Below are 20,279 nucleotides of genomic sequence, written 5' to 3'. Positions count from 1 at the left end.
ATGCACAATAACCTGCATTAAATCAGTAAAATATCAAAATAAACTCATCAAAAACTGTAGTATCATCATCCTGACATCTGATAGGCTACCAGAATCATGTGACACAGAAGGAATAAACTGTGACTGGGCTTCACATGCAATTTTAATGCCTAAAACTCTCAGAGGTGAAAATAAATGTCATGTTTTTATCAGCAGAGTGGTATCTCGATATTAAAAAAAATCCAGTATTTTGACTGGCTGATATTGAAGTATCAACTCTAGAGTATCGATACGCCCATCCTTAGTAGTTCATTAGCTTTTGTAGATAAAGATCAGTGTAAATCCTAGTAATGTAAAGTAAAGATCACAGAGGTCTTCTTTCTTTAATGTGACCAAATCAAGGAAATCAAAACATAGTTTGTCTTCTATATTCTTATACACATTAATAGTTTTAAAAATTTCCAAGTAGGCCTAAGTCAAGTAAAACTTTAATTCTGCCAACTACATTTTTGAGGATATTTCATGGCAGAGAATTAATGACCAAACCACAGAAAGATTTGAAAACTCTGAAGATCAGAAGTCCTTCGTATGTCCTGTAAGCTCTTAGGCAATTCAATTTCTTTTCATTTTTTTCACCTCTCTGCCACAAATGACATTAAGGGAACCTTAATGTGCACATGCTGGTGCTTTGATCACTTTTAGATGTTTTTTTTTCTTTGCATGGAGTTCAGAACCGATGCTTCCCTTCTGTGTGTTGTTTCAGTGTGTAGAGCTGGGCTTTGGTATAGTCAACATTTGTGTTTTAACTTTGGTTTTGAATGCAGTTTTGTGAATGTGCTGAATAATTGTTTACTTCTAGAGACCACTTGGTGGTTTGCATGGTTTATGTATTAGTCACATGATGAAGCTTAGATTTATGTTTTCCTACAAATGTTTTGTGACTTTTTGCTTATTATATAATGCTGTTCACAAAGTTTTAAACTTACAATTATGAGAAATAAATGGCTGCACAGCTGTGGTAATAAATGAATTATGCATACACTCACCTGCTGTCTCATCTGACATCCAGGTGACCGTTGCCTGTGATGCAGATCTCAATGCATTATTTCTTTCCTAAGTTGTGGTGGGTATCAGTTGGACATAGTGACTTGTAACATTAATAGTTTACCAGTAGAAAGAATTTTATAGTTTTTAACTGCTTATATATTGTAGCTGACACTTTTAAAAGTATACCATAAACAATAATGACCTAACCAAAAGACTAGCAACACACATTTTCTTTAAAACTGACTGGTGATATGCTGCTTTAATAACTTTGCACCTTCTAGAAAAAAATCTTACATGAGAACAATTTGTATCAAAACATGTAAATAAAAAAAAGGTTAATCAGAGACAAATTTCTTTACTGACAATTTTCCTGTTTCTTTTCAGAAGGAGAGAACAATGTACAGCTCATGTCATGTCAATGAGTAACATTTTACAATGGGCTACATGACATTTACATTTCACAGGCTTCTGTGAAGAAAAAAAAAACAAAATTATATACAAAACAGGAAAATAGATAAAAAAAAAAACCTTTCCATCCATGTACAATGCTGTTAGTCTATGAATAAAATAAGTTTATTCTCCACTAGACTGATGAAGGCAGGGTTCTGAAAAGCAAGCACTAACTAGAAAACATGTGTTCCCCCATCTGATGTTTCACACCCAAGGAAGAAATTCATAAGCAGAAAATGGCCACCTGTGTCTTCGCAACAATTGTGATAGCATCAATGAGCTTGGGCATAAGAGAGTGGTAAAAATCAGAAAGATATACATGTGTTATTTAGATTCGAAATCAAGTTTCTTAAACAAACAGCAGCACACAGCTACTGAGATGCCAACGCAAACTGGACTTACAATGCAAAGCACATGTGTACTGTGGGAGAGTAAGACAACTGGGTAGCCAAACCTCATTAAAATCAGAATAAATTAGAAAAAAATTAGTAGATACTGTAGGAAAATAGAACATACACTATCAGATCCAACGTCAACGCAACTAGTGCAGGCTTGTGTCCCTAATTCAGCTGCCACTTTCTCTAAGCACCATAGGTGGGTAAAAATGAGTTAACGTGTAAAATGCATATTAAATGACATTTGAAAAGTTTTGGTAATGGAACAAGGTTTTGGGGATCAAATGGCACTGAAACCGTTATCCTGTTCTGGTACCTATTTACTGTAATCTGAAGTCACAGGTGTGACCTGAGAGTTAATGGATACGCTGTGGATATAAAGAGATTCTATCAAACGGCAAAAGAGTGAAAAACAAGAAGAAAGCGTCAGCAAACTTTTTGAAATTGCTAATAGTAAGTTTGTATTTATTTCCTGTGGAAGCCTCAAAGTTTAATAAAAAATTTCTAAATAATTCTTTAGTATTTATTAAGTATCAAATTATTCCATCAGACTACCTTTAAAGTCGTTGAATACCAAACACAACGTATCCTTATAAAAATCCTAAAAAAAAAAAAAAAGGATAAGACAACCTTTGTAGTTTCTTTAAATTCTCTCAAATATACACCTCTAAATGTTTATAAAATATTTTACATTCTACTTTACTGTAGCATGAGTACATTTATCCATGAGTATTTTGCATTCCCTTTTATGATCAGAGAATTCCTTATAAAGTTCCTGGACAGTTTTAGTAATGTTTTGTTATGACTGCTAGGATTTGGACAAGACACAGAAACCTTGACTCTTATCTAAAAAAAATGGCTACCAGTGTTAATTTTGAAACATTCTGTGAATTAGAGAGAACTGTTCAGTGTTGAAGTTTCTGGGAGATGAAATCCTAGATCTCAGCTCAGTTGAGGTATTCAGTAAGACCAAGGCCCTACCTTCCTCCTCACAGACCTTGTGATTATGCCGTGATTATGGCATTTTGCCCAGCGCTCCCCTGTCTTCAATTTAGCCATATAACCTTTCACAACCTGACAGAATTACAGTGGAAAATAATACCAAGCAATTGCTAGATTCAGGGATTATTTGGCCATCCTCCTTTCCAAATGTCATCGTGTCTGTATTAGAGGAGGGGATGAACGGAAGACTGTGTTTATATACTGCTGGGACATTTTGAGGAGGTGGTGTGCTCTCACTAAACCCCCGTCGCCTTTCAGGGTCTAATTTATAACAATCTAAGAGACTTCCTTCAACAGTTTGTGTTTATTTGTCTGGGTGGCACGCTTGCATTTTCCCAAAACTGACTGTAACACGCTGAGGCTGCAGAACAGGGAGGTGAAGGTTGTTAAGGTTGTAGGTGTTGTTTCAGATCACAGTCCACAGCTCATTTATTAGGTTTAGAAAGCTTTTTGTCTGGCTCAAGGGGCCACAGTAAGTCTAACCCTCTGGTATTCACACACAATCGAAGGATAGGCAGAGAACACAAACCAAGACCTGGAGGAGGTTCTACGCTACATCACTACAGCCAGTCCCATTTATTGAAGTGTGCATTTACACTAGGTGGATTATGCTCATTAAATTCGAAATCTGCCACAGGGTAAAAGGAAACTAAGGCAACCCTCCTCAGGACCAAGGAGTGCAACAGAGAGTTGTCAAACAGACATTGGTCACCAGTCTGATCACTCATCTCTAGATTGTTGAGATTTACCCATACTAACGCTGTGAACTTTGTCACAACCACTCCTGCTAATAATAGTTTTCTCTGTGTTTTGAAGATTACCTGCTTTTGTCTGTTGCTGAGTTTCTGAAGAGAAAAAACTGTATTGGCTGAGCTGCTGCTGGTGATCATTATTTCCAAATACTGTATTAAAAAACATCTCTCCCTGGATCTTTGTGCCATAATCTCTGGTATAAGCAACAGAAGTAGAGTTCAACCAAGAGTTAACTTGCTGTGCAATTAGTATCAAATTAAACAGGTAAAAAAATCCAGCTGGACACTACGGATTTGTTAGAGAAGTCAGAGATGAGCTTGATTCAGTAAAGCAGCCTTAGCTTATTATGACATGTTACTTAAAAGTAAAAATTTTTTTTTTAGAATGGCTATATTTGTATTGAGGCAACAAGTTTCAACATATTTAGCATTTGCAAAACTAGCCGATTATTGATCAATTAACAATAATAAGCATTTTTTTCCGGTCAAATGTCAAATACTTCTCCTGTTTTCTGTTAAAGTGAATAAAAGCTAAATGGTAGACAAGTTTTTAATGTATTATTTTCAGCTCATTTTCATGAATTTCTGACAATTAACACCACTAGTAATAAAAATAATGTAAGATAATAAAACAGACTCAAATGAATAATATATGTGTAAGGTTAAGAGTGGAGACACATTACAATAAGACTGTAAATTACAACCATCTGACCCAAAACTGTCAAGATAAGTGCTGAAATTAATAATGTGATTACCTTCATTATGTGCCAAGCAACATTTAATTTTACCGATGGCAAAAAGAAATAAAACGAAGCTGATTGTATGGTTTAAATTGAGAATAAAACTCAAATGGCAGAGATCACTAAAATATTTAGTAGAGAATAATTTTCATATTACTGTACAGTAAATATATGTCAATGCCTTCTTTATCTTTTCTACAGTGCCTTACTGTAAATTTCTCTCTTTTAACTCAGTGGGTTCAGTTCAAATGGGATTTAGGTGTTGCTGAAGATGAAAATCAGCCTGTTCTCAATGCTGGGTGGAGTTCTGCTCAGAGTAAAAAAAAACTAAATATATAAAGGTTCTTTTTGACTTCAGATGAGTTAGAAAATGAGGATAAAAAGAAAAAAAAACAGTCCAATGTGGATTCTGTAGAAAGTCATTTTGTAGAAAGGCTAGCTGCTGAATTAAGGTGCTTGAGCACAGTTCAGTCCATCAGTGCTTTTGGTGTGTAGGGTGCTACATAGAGTGACGTTTACTCCATGATGGCTCTGTAAATCACAGGCTCAATGTAGTCCCCCCTGTAACGCGAGTTGATAACTCTCTGTCTCTTTGACTCCTGGATGATCTCCTTTTCTTCAAAGATGCCATCAAACCTCATGTCTGAAGCTTTAGACTGCAGAGATGATAACAGTGTTCAAATATAGAATATAATCTTTACCATATACTATATATAATAATGGCTTCATAACTTTTACAAGCATTAAAACAATTACGTTTTAAATGAGGATCAGGTCAAATAGAAAATAGAAAGAAACGTCAGAGCTAAACGCACCAGTCTGGATTTGACTCTCTTCGGGAGTTCTTCTTCCAGAGAGTAGACATCATCTCTCTTAGCCGTAAGCTGTGATCCATCTTCAAATTCCACCTGCATTTCAGAAAAATAGCAGAAAAAAAATTAATGGTAGAAACAAAATTAGAATTAGTAGTTTTTAATTTAATTATTTATAGTGTATGCCACTTTGGAAATATTTTAATTTCTAATAATTATAAGAACTGTGTCTACACAGACAGCAACATCTGACAGAAGCCATTGTTGCTCCCCATCGATCTGGGAAGTGATGTAGTGTCATTTACAAAGTATTTGGAGTCTACATTAAGGAAGATTATTCATCAGTGAAAAATACTCAAAACAGCCAATCTTTCCAGGAGTGAATTTAATTTGGCTGCAGGACATAGACACCATGAATTCACTGGAGTAGACCATGAACTCCGCTCCATACCTAAGTACTCTAGAGTCAAGTGTGAGGCCATCTAGCTTGGCCAAAACTGGGTCATGGAAATGATAATCACTAAGTACAGCAGCAAATCTAAAACAGAATGGCTGAGAAAATAAAAAATAAACTATAAATAATATCACACTGCTGGCAAGAGTGACAGAAAGGAGGCCACAACAGTCTTACATGTCTGCCATTAGCAACAATCATGGTGGAAGAGACAACAACAGAACAACTGCTTATCCAGGAAAAGGGCACATGGAGCTGACAGGCTTGATTCAGCATGACCCATATATGAACATTGCTATGGCTATACACCAGATTTCTCATTTTATTTGTGAAAATTAAATGCACCAGCTAGACTCAAAACTTTTTTTTTTTATTTTCTGTAGGTCAACCATAAACCTACCAGGAAGTCTTTAAATACTAACTAGTCAATCATGATTGATGGCTGGTGGATATAAAGATACATTTTCATTTTATTTAGTTTCTCTGAACTCTTTAAATTACAATTCCTTAACAATCTTCAAATAATAAAGTCAGATCAGTGACATTAAAGATACAAACTACTGAATAAGAATCTTACCAGGTACATTTGAATGACATGAGCTGCCACAAATTTGGCCCCGTACACCAGCCCGTCCGTCCATCGCACCTGAACAACATCACCCTGTGGTGGAGGTCCAAGCTGAGCGCAGTCACGGCTCTGAGCATGAAACAGAAACTGCAGAGTTCTTTTCAAACTTACCAACAACGTGCATCCTGATATCTGTGTATTCTGTTGTGGGTTCTAACTAATAATTTAATATTCATTAGGACACAGAGGTGAAAGAGCTGTGCCATTTGTTGTTGCTTCACATTATCTGTAAAAAGATGTCGATGGATGTATGAGGCATCTCTTTCTTTATGAGATTTGACACCAGAACAGCTCTGGCTCTGGGCAAAATGCAGATGTTTAGTCTCAGTAACCATGGGATGTTGTGCATCTAAACTTCTGCTGGAGCCAGTGCTTATGTGTATAAGCTTTGTCAGTAGTGTACTCCACTCAAGTGTTGCAACATGAAATTATATGGTAACTTAACACATGAAACCTACCACAATGTCTTCTGGGAAGAGGTTATCACTGAAGGAACCATCATCAAAGTTGACTTCATAGAAGGTTTCTTTAGACAGCTGCACCACATCACACTGGTAGTAACGGCCATTCTTGTGCTTGCATATGACTTTCTGTCCCACAATAAGCTCATGCATCGCTGCTTTATTGCGCTGTGAGATGAGACAAATAAAATAGTCTTGTTTTTATTATTAATATTATGGATTTTTTATGGTGACTGGAAACTGCTTCATAGGTCTCTGGTGATTGGAAATTCATTTCACTGATCATTACCTCAATCTGAGTGGGGCCTTTGTGTCGACAGCAGGTAACGTGGACCACAAAGGGCCATTCGTCCGGCTGCATTAGCACTCCAGCAGCTTGGGCACAGGTGGGATGATAAGCAGTAGGACAGCGGCCATGAGAGCATTGCACACAGCAGCCGGACGCTTTTTTCATCCGTTTCTTACAGTAGTAACATTTCTGTGAGAGGAAAACACACCACCTTGTGCTCAGGAGACTGTTTTTAAACTACTAAGGAAAGACAAAACAGCTCCAGTGGGGCTGCACTGTAATTTCCTACAGCCTAGCCAGTCAGTGTTTGCTTTAATATGTGGAAATAATGGGAAAATGACCAATAAAAAATATTAGTTGAAATTATTATGGGATGTACACGCCATGTGAACTGGCAACATACTTATGTAAAAGGTATAACAATTTTTACTTATATTTTTTGTAACTGGCTGCATGTGTACAACATGTGTGGGAGATCAGTGGACATCATCAGCAGCAGCTTTATACTGAGTAATTTGCTAAGAGACCATCTAAGTTATCTGTTGTCTGTCTGTGTCTAAACTTTATTGTAAGAATTCCCCTGAAGAAACACTGATCCAGAATCAAAATTTGATCCAATGGTTCAGACGTTCCCTCAACAGCACCCTCATCTCACCTCAAAGCAAATTCAGCTGATTTCATATTGTGTCTATAACTTAAATATGTATTTAAGTGAATTGGATTTAAATAATGTTGGTAAATTACATTTATTTAATTAAAACTGGAGTTAAATTAAAATGAGAATGAAATATTTACATGTAAAAATAAAATAAAATAAAAAAAATTTAAAATAGAAAAAAAATGTAAATAAATAAAAACACTTTTAATACAAGTAATAAATTACTGTCCCCTAAAATTGTGTTTTTTTACTTAACAAATTACTTTCCAGACACTGAGTTTTGTGTTGCCCTGCTGGTATTGTAGGAACTCACCAACTTAAACCTCTGCAGAGGAATTGCACTTAAATCCACAGGACTTCTTTTATTGATGTTAATAAAGCGTGCCTCCAGCACAGCCACGGCACAGAGCACATGAACCCACCTGCAACATACACACTGTTCATAAGTGATGACCAACCAGCGTGTCCATCACCGAGGAACTCAGTATTTTGCTTCAGTTGTAACTAAGCATTTAAAATAATAAAAACAGTCATCAAAATCCAGAAGAGCAAAAACATCTTGATGTACTTGTGACTATTCAGAGATGCTTCATGGCGTTGGAACTTACTTATCGTTGCTGGTTTTCTGCAAGGCTCCACCCCTTAACCAACACAAGCAGCAGCTCTGTAATAACACAGAGGATCATCTAACGGTCATCAAACAATAGGAAGTAAAAGGTGGTAGTAATAATAAAAAACAAATAATACTTCTCTGGCCTTTTCCAGTCTTAAGTAAAATTAGGATGGCAACAGGCTGATGTTAGCTAGTTAAATATTTATGTCTTTTTGTCTTGTTAAGAAGCCATTTTGAAGGTAATTTTGCAGCAGTGTTATATGCAAACTCTTGCCACTGGTTGCAGTCATTCATGGCACAACAGCATTATGGTTAATTTAGTCAAGAATGATGGCTGCTGCTCTCATACATGTGAAATCCTATTAGAAGTATTGTCTCCAATGGCCACTCTGTTTTTGGCTGGAAAGAATTTACACTAGTGATAAAAAAAAAAAAAACAGCTAATCCTGTTGGTGCCATATGAATGAAAATTTTAGTGGTTTTGAAATAACTTTTTAAAACTATGGCATACCTTGAAACCTGCCTAATGGTTAAAGTATAGTACAGTAAATTCAACCATACTGACCTCAGTCATGGCATTGGCTTCACAGCGTGCACACTTCCACTCCTTGCTCACACTGACTGGATCTACGCCATAACATGCTGGAATATATAAGAACAAGACGCAGTTTGACATAAGTGATATAGCCAGTGGTACAAAATCATCTGTCATCCATTTCTAATTCAGAACATATTCATTTACATATTAATAACATAGCCTATATTTCTAATTTGAAAGCAAAATTCTCAGTTTAAGTGTGTGTACTGACTGGTGTGCACCCGAACACTGCACTGTGAGCAGCTGATGAGGAGGCTGGTTCCATCGTCCTCGAGAAAAAGTGTAATAGGCTGTTCTTCACACTCAGAGTCCTCCTCTGTGGTAGTGGTGAAACACATCTCTGGGATTAGAGGTTTGGTCCGCATCTGCCCACCAGCCACCTTGACAGGACTGTCTACATTGTTCGTACCCTCAGTCTGACAAGTAAAGCACACAGAAAGAATAAAAAGGCTTTAGTTTAAGGAGAAATACTTGTTCTTTTAACAAGCTGACACTATTTCCTGAGCTCTTAATGATATGTCATGAGACATCCTTTAGTCAAAATACCACGATGTTAGAGTACAAAACCCTCCTTTCAAATGCATCTTTACAGAAGAGATACATCATGATCCCCACCACCGGAGCATGGGTACCAAGCCCTATTACGGAGCAGCTGACTTCAGACAGAAGATCGCAGATAAAACACTTAGAACCTCTGTAACCCTTTGCCAAGGATAAAAAAATACACCATCTTCTGAAGATCTGCTAAGGAATGTAAAAACCTGCTCAGACCATTACAGAACCCAACCGGCTGATGTACTCTACAGCAGCAGATATCCTGCAGATACCTGGTTATAAAATGAACAACCCAACAAACAAAAAGGGCAGTCCCCCATTTCCCATGGAAAAGAAGGTTTGGAGCTAAGGCCTTCTTCATTTGGCTGCACAACTGAGGCCAGCTGAAGAAGGCTTCAGTTGTGAACTAACAGTAAATAAGTATTTGTGAGTTGAGCCTGCACTGGTGAAGATTACCTGTTGGTATGTGTGGAATAGCATGCAGATGGAGCAGTATGGATATTTGGATCCCATGCGCTGGTTATACTCCCTCTCCTTCTTAAGGTTGGGAGGTCTGCTCTGCCACAGATGAACCAGAGGCTTAGCCCAGGTCTCCCCCTCCAAATCACCCTCCTCTACTGTGGGAAGCTCATCTGGGCCCTCTGGCACAAAAAAAGCAAAAATAATATACTCATCATCATCTAAATTCTTGGAGGGTTTTAGTGACCACAGTAAGTGTTTCTGCTATGACAGACCTTCATCACTGATGCATTCCTTTATAAGTGGATGGTGGCCTGGCAGTTCCTCCAGATCATTCTCCAGTTCCCCATATGCTGCCACTACTTCTTTCACCTGCTGGAAATAAAAGCATCAGCATTAGCAAACAAGATAAAGGATAATACCCAGCAGACCATAGTGAAATTCAGTTTAAATAATTTCAATGTAAAAAAAAAAAAAAACTCATAGCAGCCTCCTTCCCACTGAGATCTACACTAGCAGGTGCAAGAGCAGAGTGACGTGTGTTAGCCACCTCACCCATCCTGCAAGTGAACCGTTCAACTTTCTTCCCACAAAACAGAAGGCCAAGAAGCATTAGAGCATAAAAAAGCTTAAACACAGACTCTTCCAAGATGCTATTAAGAATATAAACTTCTTTACTTACATAAAATCTGTGTGAACATATCCAAACAAAAAACATCATATTGGGCTTTCATACCGGGACAACATGTCAGGTGTAATGAATATGAAGCGTTTTATGTTTCTGCAAGGCTTCTGTTTTTATTGTTAGAAGCCTACTATCGCACAGTAAGCACACAAATAGCCGTTTGGCCTGTCTGAAACATTGGTTAGTAACCACTACTCTAACTGATATATACTGGTCCAACAACAGCATCTTTAACCAGAGGCTTCTGAAATTCTATATCTGACTGTGCAAAGAGAGGAGTTTCCAGTTCTTAAGTGGCTGGAATAAATAATGTAATTTCACACCACACTTATTTTTATGCATACTTGATGCATTTTTTTGTAACAGCTATGCAGCTGTAAAATTTTTTCTTTGACAAAGAATAAATATTCTTTATAGTAACAGAGTTTGATGAAACAGTCTGATGGAAGGCTCATGTTATCTATGGTGGTTACGTTTCTTCAAATAATGTGAAAAAACTGAGGAAGAGTATAAAGTAAAAGTAAAGAAAAAAGATAAAAACAAACATTACCATTCTTCTAACAACATGAGTGTAGTGCAGGCTGTGTTATTTTTGTGCACTTACTTCTTTGCTGATATATCTGATGTCTTTCTCCTTCTCATCGCTATCGTCACTCTTTTCCTCTTCCTTTGGCTGAACTTCTTCTCCATAATCACCTTTGGCATAGCTGTGAACATGAAGGACGTCTGCAGGGCTCAGTGTCCTCTGAAATATGTTTTGCGCGGGGCTGGAATTAGTTTCCACCTGAGGCTCCACTCTGCTCCATGCCTCCTCAGTACTTTGGGACATCACTTTTTTCTCAACAGCTTCAGGAGGACAAATATCTGCAGATGTCACACCATTTTTCTCTTTTTTTGCAGGACTTCGTCTGTTTGAAGTTTTCTTGTTGCTGGCTTTGCAGGGATATTTAGACTGTGGCTTAGCATCCTTCTCCTTCTTAGGTTCCTGCTGGACTTTTAATGTGTCTGAAAGAGATTATTACAACTATATTATTGCAACTGCTAACACTGGTTCAGTATGCCACTTTCTTCCCAGCTTGATACATTCAGTTTAATACAGGCAGCTCACCATGAACTTTAATATCTCTATTTATTCTTATTCACGAGACCCATAGCCTTATTATTCCAACTTATGGAAATTCACTCAGTTTCCAACAAACTCTCAGCTATTTGACTTATATTGTGCGAGAAATAAGGAGAAATAAGGAGAAATAAGGAGAAATAAGGAGGGGCAAAAGAAATAGTTACAAAGGTAAAAGAGGCCCACCTTGCAATTTACTACTTGTAGAAAAAAAAAATTCTCTTGACAAGATAGCGATGATCATTACTGACTCTGGACAACAAATAAACTACTCAGTATCAGATTGAACCTGTGACTTCTCCCAATCACAACCTCCAGATTTCACTGCTATCACCAACATGAGTCGTCATACCGGCAGGACAGCTGAGTGACCAGTTGGCAGACCTTCATTCAAGAAGGCCGGACACTGGACTGTCTATGGGTATGTGCAAACAACACTCAGAGCCCCTTTCCTATTAAAATGAGCTCAACTACCTCTAGTCAGTATCTCTCAGCTCACTCAGGTTTCAAAATGGGAAATATCTAAGACGTTACGTAATGGTAACAACATCTACAATCCTAATTTAAAAAAAATTAAATAAGTGTTTGGTGTCTTTACCTGGTGTGCCAATAACTTTCATTGGAGGCTTCTTGGTTGACAGTTTGGACTTCTTAGCCTCCACCGCCTTAGTTTCCTTCACTGTCAGATCAGATTTGACATCTTCTGACGTCTCAACAGCTTCATGCTCACGCTTTGTCCCAGTCTGATGCTTTGGACTGATAATGTTAGGAAGACATCAGTGAGGACACGTGTTACAACACAAGGGAAGCATTGTTTTTAAAAAGAAGGTTGAAATTTTAATGAAAATATTTTCTCTGTAATTTACTAAACTCTTGTTACACTTGTGAAGTGGGAAAACTGATATCACTTCAGTTTACCCTTAATATGAACAACAATTCACAGGACTGTAGAATAGTGAGTGAATATTGTAGAGATGGGTTAGTAGGTACAATTATGACCTTTTGTCCTCCTGGACAGGAGTAGTAGGCTCCTCAAATGAAGCTTCAGTGGAGCTCTCTTTAGCGGGATCGATCTCATCTTTCTTCTGAAACTCTGCCGCCTCTGGGGTGAGTTTGGAGTGGTCGATAGGAGTGTTGTCTTTTCCCGTTTTCCATAGTTTGTAACGGTCAGGCTGAAACTTGCGTACAAACACATCCATCGGTATCTTTACCACGTCCTGGCGGCATGAACACTGAGGTAAAAAAACAAAAAAACAGATCAAATGATATACTATATGATTGCTGTTTTAAATTAGTTGTTAACAATATACACCATCATATATAGACATGGACAAAATTGTTGGCACCGCTCTGTTAATGAAAGAAAAAACCCCAAAAGTCACTGAAATAACTTGAAACCGTCCAAAGTAATAATAAAAAACAAAAATGTACAAAAAAAAAAAAAAAATCAACCAATGAAAATCAGACATTGCTTTTGAATTGTTGTTCAAAAGAATAATTTTAAAAAAACAAACTAATGAAACAGTTTGAACAAAAATGACTTAAAACTTAATATTTTGTTTCAAAACCTCTTGAGCTGGATTGCTTGCATGCGACACTTATTTTCACTGCTGTTAAAGCGATTTACACACCAGAGTTGCTTGCTTTCCATAATCAATCCATCGCTGTGTGGCAAAGTTGGTTGACTCAGAGCAGTTGAAGCCGTGGTTGAAACCAGCATGATAGGCAAATGGGAATGTCACAATGAACTGTCCAGCTTCCTGGGTGACCTGATATAAATACAGATTTGCAAGAGTTGACACAGTTTACAGAATATGATTTAAATATTTCTCATTTCCAATATTTATATTCAAATATTATCATTTTATTATCTGTTTTGTTCCCATTACTTTTTTAAGAAGTTTCTAGTTCTTCATCACAGATTTTTAAACTTTCATTTAATGTTTGTCACTACTGATCTGTAACCCAAAACAATAACAAAAGACGTGTAATGAGAGCCACTACAACATCTAAACCTCTGCGTGTTATTGCATGTTACTAAAACTAAATGCACCATTATGCTTCAGAAAAATCAGGTAATTTTAGGAATTTGAACATTTATTTTTATAAACAAAAAATAAAGAAAGAAAGAAAAAAAATGAATACGCTTGCATATTTTTACATAATAACATCAACAAAACTTTAATTAATCATTACCTTCTTATATGGTATACCATATTTTTTCAGGATTGAGGGTGAAATTAAAGTCATCTTGTGGCGCAGGAAGGCTTCACAGCTCTGAGTATTCCCAGGGAAAAAACCTGTAAATGCAGGAAAACATTCAGGTCGTAAGTGAAGCTCTTAAGTTGGATTAATGGATTTTAAGTAAAACTATCAAAATCAGTGTTTCAGCTGTCAGGTAATAAATAACAAGAGCAGTTGTGCAAGCATTTAACTAAAGTTATCTGGAGTTTATTCACGGCAGTACAAAAAATATTTACATTCGAAAGCAAAAATCAAAACTTTAACATTGTTCGCTCTAAATTTGTTGCACTTGGACCAAGAGACTGACATCAACTACAGAAAAAGATGATAGAAAGGACTTAGAAATGTTATCATTAGAAAGACTACAAGTTATCATTTAAAACAAATATACACGATCTTCACAAAGTTTAAAAAGGATTAAAAAAGCTTCAAATTTCTTCAAAGATAATTAATTATATTCAAATCCACATTTTGACTATAAAAATATTTTTTCTCCATTATTTTTCAAACTGGTTGTAATGAAGTTGAGGCATCAATCAGCTCACTTTGCATTACCATTATATATCCTACGCAAGCAACTACGCAGCATTTACTTCCACTCAAGTTGCATTAAGACCTTGTTAAAGAGAGAGCTGGACTGCTGCGTAAGGTCTTCTCTGACATATACCAGAGATCCTTAGCAATCTCAGATCATAACACAGACTTGTATGGTAAGCACAAAGTATGACGGGTGCCTTCTCCTTGATCTCTACTTTAGGTTCCCTGTAGAATAATGCTTTGTCTTCACCAACCCATCTGAGCACTTTAGGAAGACTTAAGTTTTTGAAAAGTGCAATCGGCTGCTCCTTCTTGTAAACACCTCTTCAGCTGTCATGGTGAGCCAGCAAAAGAAATGTTAAATGTGCTTTTATTACCAGCAGAAATTCCTGAGCCAGTGCATCATTTACACCAGCATGTAAGAATCAAGACTATAAGCCTGTTAATGCACAATATCACCAGAGCTAAAGCAACAAGCTGCCACTAACATGGCACCAACATAGAAAGAAAAAGGAAACACCTGTGTGCTTTGAGATGTCTTTTTTGTTAAAAATCAGGCCTGAATGAATTAAAAGAAACATGGATGTTCCACCATGTACCTTTGGCAAGTCGTTCCAGTTTTCTCCCGTGTTCTGGTGGGACAGCATACCTAAAGAGCAACACAAAGATAAAGATGTAATCAGATATAAAAGGTAACTGGGCACAAAACTGCTGGTGTTACTTTAGATTATTTATGTTTCTTTTAGAACTCTAGCACATTCAGCAATTTTTGATTATTTTGGAGGGAAAAAAAAACTGTAGAAAGCAAGATTCTATTTAAAACAAACAAAAAAAAATTTATATAATTTTGTGTTATTGTCAGGGGGTGTCAGGCGTTTAACCCCACAGGTTAGGAACCATCTCTTTGACGACTCTTCCCTGATTGGATGACTAGCTTGACTGACACAGATGATATGTGATGCATTTTTACACTGAGAATTTTAGATCCATTACTTTGAGGCTGTCACCCCCAGAGAGGCTGCCATTTATTCGATCTGCTACTTTTAACAATTTATTTTCAACACAAATGTCATTTCCAGCAGGAACACTTGCACTTAATAGTCAAGGAAAAAAAAGATATTGAAGATCATATTTTCATACTTTTTTTCAGCCAGTATGAGATCTCTGCAGTTCTGCATAAAAACAGCTATAAAACAAAAACTCATTCTCTCTAAAAGTGTTGCTCTGATACAAAAATCCACCACTGTTATGCTGCTAAATTGAAATATGACCTCAATTCAGCCGCTTTACTGCTTCAACTCTTACATCACTGGTAGTTCTGACTGACAAAGTCAATCACAGGCTGTCAAAAGCACACTGAAATGTACCTGTTATAGAAAAAAAACCAACTCAGTTTTATAAATAAAGAACTAAAAATATATATTTTTAAGAAAAAGTCTGTGATGCTCTTAATTAAAATTATTATCCTAATGCTGTCACAGCTATCTGCAATAACATGAACACTTAAGATTTGCAGGGACATTTGTTAACAGTTAGGACACACTTTCCATGATTTATTCTCTGTGCACCCGTCTGCAGCAGCATAAGAGAGGAGTTTTACTGCCACCCAGTGATTTTTCATGTGCATTACAGCAATTGCATTCCTATAAGCATGTGTTTACATCAACACTGTCGGCTTAATTTCTAAGCCAAATGCCCCAGTGTTAGTGAGGCATTTACATTAACTTGAAAAAGCAGAATTGACGTATGTGCAGAAGAAAAACGGTGATCAGCAACTTTCTAATCTGAAAAATATCTTCACATCCAAATTCCATGGTGTATATGAGAATGTTCAGTGTGTGACATGTTCCTGTTCTGATGGTGTGATGATCTGTGAGACTGTACCATGATTGCGGCTCTCCGTAGTGCAGGTAGCTAATGCTGTATAGATCCATGTCTTCTGTGTGCCATGCAAAAGCACTCTTCCACATCCCAAAACAGAGGTATGGTGTGTTGACTCCTTTAATCTTGATGTCACTCTCACTCTCCACAGTGTCCAGGATGGTATTTAGATGACCGATGTTCCACTCAGTCACATCCTGCAAAGGAGGGGAGTACAACAAACTGTCAATTGGGATAATAATAAAAATAATGATGATGATGAAAGAGATTAATAAGAGATGTGGACTGTGTAGGCAAACATTTGAAAGTTTAAAGTGATCATAAGCAGGTTCCAGACTTTCAATAAGTTCCCACTCACTGGATCATACAGCGTCCCACTGACATCAGCCCCATAAAGTGGAGGATTAAAGGTCAGGTTCTTCCAAAATTTCCTCTCCAGCTCCCCAAAATTTACATATCTTGGACTGCAAAACCTTAGGATCAAATTAATGAGATTCTCAATATAAAAACTTTAAACAAAAAGACGTGGTATTTTAATCACACATTAAGGCATTTTAATCTTGTAGACTATATGAAAAAAATATGTAAACATATCCAACTGTGTAAACTGACTTGTCCAACTTAGAGGTCTTTCTGAACTCATGGACAGTCATTGGTTTCTTCTGGATGTTGTACTGGGTGAAAAGTCCTGACTGGCCAGTCACCACCTGCTGAACCGGAGCAGGAATCACCAGGTCATCAATGTTATTGTATGACTTTCTGGGTTTCCAACCCTTAGGTGGTATAATCTGCAGAAGAAGAAAACAAAAAAAAGGCTGCTGTGAGACTGCAGCTTTGAATGAGGCCTCACGATACCTTCAGGTTCATATCAATCAAGTCTCTATGTATGTTACATAGAGGCTGGTCAAAAGTAAGGATATCTGTTTTACATCATTTCTGTACATCATGTAGTAATTTTTGGCGCCTTTTTAGTTGTTTTAGTAGTTGCCTGCATAGTTATTGTTGCTCAAGTGTTCAGTTCTCAAGAACTGAACTAACTAAAAGTTAGGAATACCAGTAGCTACATAATCAATGCATTTATTGTAGTACAATCTATAACAGACTAATTTAGGTGAAACTAATCTGTGAACATGCTGCATTATTATAACTTTACAAAGAACAAACTGAAACAAACCCCACTTACTTTAGCTATCCCAGCTCTGTGCGCTCCTTCTGATTCCATATGGCCAATATACTGGCTAAAGTCCTTGAACTCTTCTTTGGAAGGGGTGAACGTCATTATCCTGAACCCCTCCCTTTGGGCTGGCGTCTCTGTAGTCATCTTCAGGTTCTTACTATGGCCTCAACTCTGATTTGTGGAAAAACATGGACACACATTTAGGCTGTATTTTGGCATTTCCATCTTTTCCTTTACACTTTATCTTCCTGGAAAACAACTGTGATATTAAGATGATCCAATTACATGAGCACCAGGTTACACAACTGCATAACTGTCAGTGCTGATATATGGTCTGTTCTTTGAGTATTGTTATTTGAACTCCCTCCTACTGTCCACACACATTTATCAATATAAATTACAATTACTATGACAGTGTAAATTTCTGCATGATGGATACTGAATCCATAAGTATTTCTATGTGAAGTACTGTCAAGTGTATAAAGAAAAAGGAAAGGAAGTCCCTTTCCCTTTGATTTTAGATAAATATCACATTTTTATAAAATGGGCCCCACATTGGGGAGCCCATGTAAGCTGGCTAAATGAGTCCTATAAAGTATAAATGTGGGCTGAGTGAGTTTGGGCTGGAGCTGGCTAATATGGATATGGCCCTATTTGGAACCCAATCAGAACCCATTTGAGGCCCAAATGGGCAAACACTGATGAGGCCACCGTGGAAAATGCGGACAAACCCACCTAGGACCAATGTCTGCAGCCCAAATTTAACCCGTATGGGCCCCATATAGACATGCTGGCTGAGGGGAAAAAAACCTGGGGTACTCAACAATAAATAGTAATACTAAAATAGACTAGTGTTTTGGCATTCCCCACAATGCCACTTTTGTTAGCTTGTTTCTTCATTATTTTTGTACCCCAATATGATTACAGTATTGCTAAGCGTATGACGTTTAACGTGCTGCAACGTGAACTCGCTTTAAGAACCAAAAATATGAAGATTTGGTGGCCCACCATGATTGGATAGAATTCCAACTTTATCGGAGCCTAAGTATGTGATTGGACCAAAACCACGTCTATTAAACACCATGGCCCACTGACCGTACACCTTCTCGGGAAAATGTTTAGCTAGTCCGCTAGCTTACATGCTAACTGCGAGGAAGCTTGATTTGCTCCTCCTAGTTAAAAGTTTTGTCAACCAATAATTAAAAAAAATAACAGTCAAGAATAAATAATTTTGCACCAACATGTAAAGATAATGCAATGTGCATCGTCAAACCTTACAGGGATTTATTAAAGAAGCATACGCTCAATGTGTAGCGGAATTAGAGATTTGACAGCTGCTCTCAGCTTTCAGCTAACGAACTAGCAAACATGGCTTGATGCTATCCCGTTAGGTTCTTCGAAACAAACTTAATAAGACCTGCCTTCCTACAAACGGATTCCTATTCAAATAACAGACAATAACTTACACAAGCCGAAATGCAGTAGGGTTGTTTTGTTTGCCAGATCACAGAAAACTGAAAAGAAACAGACATCATCACTTCGAGTTGAGAAGACAGACCTCCATTATTCCGATGACGCATGCCCAGTATGTGTTTGTTTACATATGTATGAGGAGGAGGGGTTCCTTAGGCCCTTAGCCAATGCAGGTTAATTTAAAAGTGCTTATAGTGTACGAAAAGTTTAGCACTTTAAGCTCTCGCTCAGATCTGTTACTGCAAAGTACTGTCTTTAAATAAAATCAATAAAAATATTATATGCAGTGGAGTCATTTACACAGAACGGAAAGTATCAGCTAGGACAAACCTTTTATATAAGCCTTGCAGTTTTAGATAAAAGGACTCGTCCATAAAATGTTAAATCTAAATATTATATTTGATTTTTTTTCTATTTTTTATTTTTTTTTTAAATCTTTTTCTAGAAGCTCAGCTACTCTCTGCCTAACAATGGGTGACATAAAGGGGTGAGAGGGAAACATAGGATTCATAGAGGGTGTGTAGCTGGAGGCATGAAAGGAAAATGCTGACTGTTGCTAGAATACCTGTGATAGTGACATATTCATATATCAGAATATTTGAGAGAGTCTTACTTTAAAAGTGCTGGAAGCGGCCACACACACACACACACACACACACACACACACATATATATATATATATATATATACGTTCTGGTTGCAGCCATTGTTATCATTCTCCATGTAAGCTCTCTGAACAAAGGGGAAAAAAACTGATGTCATGATGTTATTTAAAAACATCTTACCTCCCATGTGTCATAATGAATTTCTGTTCTTTATATAAACAGTGTACGGGATTAATTTGATGTCTCATTTTTTTTAAATCAGTGGACTGACACAATTTCTTGTAATGCCTTTATACGCTTTTGATGAAAGTCTCCAAAGCTCTTGGGATCTTTAATAAAATTGAAGAATAGTTAGTGAAAAAAAAAAAACTCAGTATATGCTGCAAGTTACTCAGATGTGAGTAGTTTTTGCATATTTATTTTTTGCACATAATTATTTTTTAAATACTCAAGTTCAAGTCAGTTGTATTTATATAGCGCCAGCTGTATTTATATTATCAGTCCAAGGCACTTTACAAAGGAAAAAAACAAAAAAAAAAGATCAATTCAAGTTCCTGATACATACCATCTAATTTAAAAAGTTTCAGTATAAACCAATCCCGTCCATTTCAATCCAGTTCAATACAACTGTATTTTTGTAAAACCATTTTTATACAAGAGTCAA

At 37.0% G+C, this 20,279-nt stretch overlaps 1 protein-coding gene across 2 annotated transcripts; it reads right to left on the bottom strand.

Annotated features, from left to right (window-relative positions):
* Positions 1-4,267: 4,267 nt before the first annotated feature.
* LOC121653102 (lysine-specific demethylase 4A-like) lies at positions 4,268-19,136 on the bottom strand. 2 transcript variants are annotated; one of them, XM_042006339.1, is made up of 22 exons: positions 19,003-19,136; positions 17,543-17,707; positions 16,972-17,147; positions 16,718-16,832; positions 16,363-16,556; positions 15,078-15,127; positions 13,894-13,997; positions 13,329-13,466; positions 12,697-12,929; positions 12,296-12,453; positions 11,182-11,582; positions 10,168-10,267; positions 9,890-10,074; positions 9,090-9,294; positions 8,846-8,922; positions 8,276-8,331; positions 7,981-8,089; positions 7,010-7,198; positions 6,718-6,888; positions 6,209-6,328; positions 5,181-5,273; positions 4,268-5,021 (listed from the first exon to the last, which is right to left on the bottom strand). In XM_042006339.1, the coding sequence occupies exons 2-22, from the start codon at positions 17,678-17,680 to the stop codon at positions 4,881-4,883; spliced, it is 3,153 nt and encodes a 1,050-aa protein (XP_041862273.1). In that variant the 5' UTR covers positions 17,681-17,707; positions 19,003-19,136; the 3' UTR covers positions 4,268-4,880. The 2 variants fall into 2 exon arrangements, with proteins under 2 accessions (XP_041862273.1, XP_041862274.1); XM_042006340.1 differs by having other exon boundaries at positions 10,168-10,264.
* Positions 19,137-20,279: the final 1,143 nt, after the last annotated feature.

This window comes from Melanotaenia boesemani, chromosome 14 (genome assembly GCF_017639745.1).
Source record: "Melanotaenia boesemani isolate fMelBoe1 chromosome 14, fMelBoe1.pri, whole genome shotgun sequence".
Classification (NCBI taxonomy): domain Eukaryota; kingdom Metazoa; phylum Chordata; class Actinopteri; order Atheriniformes; family Melanotaeniidae; genus Melanotaenia; species Melanotaenia boesemani.
Note: the sequence above shows the minus strand (reverse complement) of the source record. Positions and strands in the feature narration are given on the sequence as shown.

Coding starts and splice junctions, on each gene's coding strand:
- LOC121653102 (XM_042006339.1), bottom strand. CDS start 17,680: ATGACTACAGAGACGCCAGCCCAAAGGGAGGGGTTCAGGATAATGACG. Junction 16,833..16,971: donor AAGACCTCTAAGTTGGACAA/GTCAGTTTACAC, acceptor TTTGATCCTAAG/GTTTTGCAGTCCAAGATATG. Junction 15,128..16,362: donor TACGGAGAGCCGCAATCATG/GTACAGTCTCAC, acceptor GTTGCTCTTTAG/GTATGCTGTCCCACCAGAAC.